Source organism: Pteropus vampyrus, unplaced genomic scaffold, assembly GCF_000151845.1.
Source record: "Pteropus vampyrus isolate Shadow unplaced genomic scaffold, Pvam_2.0 Scaffold43, whole genome shotgun sequence".
Lineage (NCBI taxonomy): Eukaryota > Metazoa > Chordata > Mammalia > Chiroptera > Pteropodidae > Pteropus > Pteropus vampyrus.
In genome coordinates this window covers 8,806,684-8,809,830 of record NW_011888824.1, presented here as the reverse complement: position 1 = coordinate 8,809,830, position 3,147 = coordinate 8,806,684, and the positions used below count along the sequence as shown (strand labels likewise).

The 3,147-nt window shown below is 27.8% G+C and overlaps 1 protein-coding gene across 1 annotated transcript in view; it reads right to left on the bottom strand.

Annotated features, from left to right (window-relative positions):
- The window catches only part of TBC1D32 (TBC1 domain family member 32), a 174,437-nt gene that overhangs the window by 27,239 nt on the left and 144,051 nt on the right, over positions 1–3,147 (bottom strand). The window contains exon 30 of the mRNA XM_011358802.2: positions 2,372–2,533. Within this exon, the coding sequence (XP_011357104.1) occupies positions 2,372–2,533 (162 nt within the window). The remainder of the gene's footprint in view (positions 1–2,371; positions 2,534–3,147) is intronic.

Below are 3,147 nucleotides of genomic sequence, written 5' to 3'. Positions count from 1 at the left end.
TTACAAATGTAATGTTTAAAATTCTTTTCATAGTGAGTATGGATTTTGAGTCTATTCATACATTTACATATCAAGTATTCTTAAATGAAAAAATAACTGAAATTCTTGTTTTCATTTCAATTTAATTTGTTCTCCTTTTTCATGTTTTTACTAACAGAGTAGGCATATATGATTGTTACATTATAATTGTTATTTGGGATTAGGTATTGCCACATAGAAATATATGATTTCTTGATGTATCTTTATTTTATGAATAGCTTTGATATTAACAATTAGCCAAACTCTGATTATGATGAAATTCCATATAAGCTGATTTTCTTTTTTTATCATTTAAAAAGTTTTTTTTTCTTAAAAACAAATAATGGAAAATAATTTAATTAAATCAGTACATTAAAAGGCTCTTCTGGTCTAAGTGGCTTCAAAGGATATATTTCTCAAATTATTTTTATCTCACATCTGTAGATAGTCATAGTTTATAAAATTTTGAGAACTTCAAATTAATATTTCATTATTTCCTATGCCAAGTTTTGTTGCAATTTGTTTACAACATTATTAAGAATGCAGAGGATCTAATATCTTTAAAATACATTTTCTAAAGTAACATAAGCCTAATAATATCCCTTACATATTTCTATTTAAACATTAATTCATACATTAAACACATATTTATTAATTATTATAAGTCATAGTTTGAGACACATTAGTGAACAAACAGAAAATGCGGCCTTCATAGAGCTTACACTTAAATGCATTAATAACTAATACATAAATTAAGCAACATATTAGGAATTGATGTAGGTTATGGAACAAAAAGAAAAAAAAAACAAGATAATGAGGTTGGGGAATATGGGATTGCAAGAATAGGTTGAAGCTTTTTTGAGATTGATTACAATAATGTGAGATGGAGCTAAAGAAGGTGGACAAGTTTGTGCTATTAATAGCTAATATGTCTCACCACACTGCAGATATACTTTTTTTATCAACCTGCATAAAAACTGTCAATGCAATGTTTGATATACCACACTGCAGATATACTTTTTTTATCAACCTGCATAAAAACTGTCAATGCAATGTTTGAAATCAATGGATTGAACAAAATAGCAAATAGTCCAGCCACTTTTTAAAAGTATATTTAAAATTAAATGCACTAACAAGTCAAGTGGCATAGAAAAAAATAGCAATCCAAAAGATTATTAAATAAAAAAATTTATACTGTAGAGTGGTGACTATTACAGACATTACTAACTTCACTTGGCTAACAGTTCTAGATAGAATCCCTAAAGAGAAATCTTATTAGAATGTTACTTATTTTATAAAGAAGCACCAAAACAAACTACAGGTAATAGAATATTCAACTTGGTATATGTGTACTTGAAAAGAAAAAAATGGTACTACAGAAGGCACTGCATAAGTCTTCACTGATGTTATAGCTGAACCAACTGAAAAGTCTCAAGGCTTTATAACAAGAGTTCATTCTAAAATCCTAAGTTACGTGTTACTCCATTACATTTACAGATCTATATTCCATTTGAAATGATGCCAAAATGATGCCAAGTATAAAATTATGAAATTTCAATATTTAGTATATTCCTTGATGCTGTGCTTTTATTTTCCTTATTGCTAATATATACTGTAAAAACATATATTAAATGTCTTTGTTTGCTTTCATATAGATACTCTCCAGCTCCCTTAACTTATCCTTAGGTGCCTGCCATGTGATTGCATTGTCCATGTGTAACATGCCATGGAAAAGGTCTGGGAAGCATTAACTTAGCTTATATAGTAGACAATTACCCCAAATTGGAGATCTTAAATGGCAGTAGGTAGATAAGTAAAACAAAATACAGAAACGTTACTTGAGGGATGCATTTAGCTCTAAACCAAATTCTAAGACTTCATGGGACTAGTAAAATCTTCAAAAGTACACCATAATACCTTGATCAAAACTCATTTGGTTTCCAAAATATGTATAAAATATGTGTTTTTTTCTCTATAGGATATGGTTACAATTTTGACTTAATATTTTCTTATACTGTAATTTAACCAAGAAATTCTTTCTAACAAAGCAAAAAAATATATTCATTCAAGTTCTTTTTACATATAGAATTTTATAATTTACTAAATGTCAAGTTTAAAATTTAATAATGTATCTATTGCCATTAATCTTTCATTCAGTTACCATTAGGTAAGACACCAAGTATTTGAGAAAATGTCAAATCTGTATCTTCAAAGAATATCAGTCAAAAGCATCCAGGTAGAAAATGAATATAAATTAATACAGAGTCCTCTACGAATAAGATCCCAATGAATTTAAATAGAATTTGCTTTAAAATTTAAAACACTCTTTTAAAAACAGACTAAAGAGTCTTACAGAAATATGTAGTCTTGGCAACCAAAGGAAAGCAGAGGTCAGAAGCCTGGAGAACTGCTGAAGAAATCGAAATGTTTTCTCTTTGTTCCCCAACATTATCAAGAACAAAGAAGATACAAACCAGTCATGACCAGGATAATTCCCCTGCAGGCAGACTGAAAAGCACAGTTAAGGAACTTTTATAATATTTTATTTTATAAAATGAAATATAACAACTCCATAAATATTCATTTCCAAGATATCTGTGAGGAAAGATATATTAATGGTACTTAGTTCTCCTTTTGTTTATAACTGATTTATAAGCTATTGATGTATTTATTAATAACAAATTACCTGCATAGTAATTATTACTATGTACTGTGTGCTTAAATGTCTAGTGGAGGCCAATGGCACTAGCAAATGAGAAAAAAATTATCTGCTTTGTAGAAACACACTTGTTCAAGTCATTAACACAATAGTATCATCCTTGCTCTAGTTCAGGTTATCTGCTAAATTACTAGTATAATCAAGTATAATAAAATGCATACATTTTTAGACTCAGAAATACAAATAGTCTGTGGAAATTTTTCTTCGAGTCAAATCCTATTTCTAAAATATAACCAAATAAAATAACAAATATGGCTTTTTCTTATTCTAGATTTACTAAATCTAGAATATTCTTTTTCTAGGTTAACTAAACCTATTTGTAAAACTTTCTTATATATGTGTGAAAATATATTCTAATAACTTTAATTATTCAGTTTAAGATTCAAAGACTAAGACTGAATTTAATAATC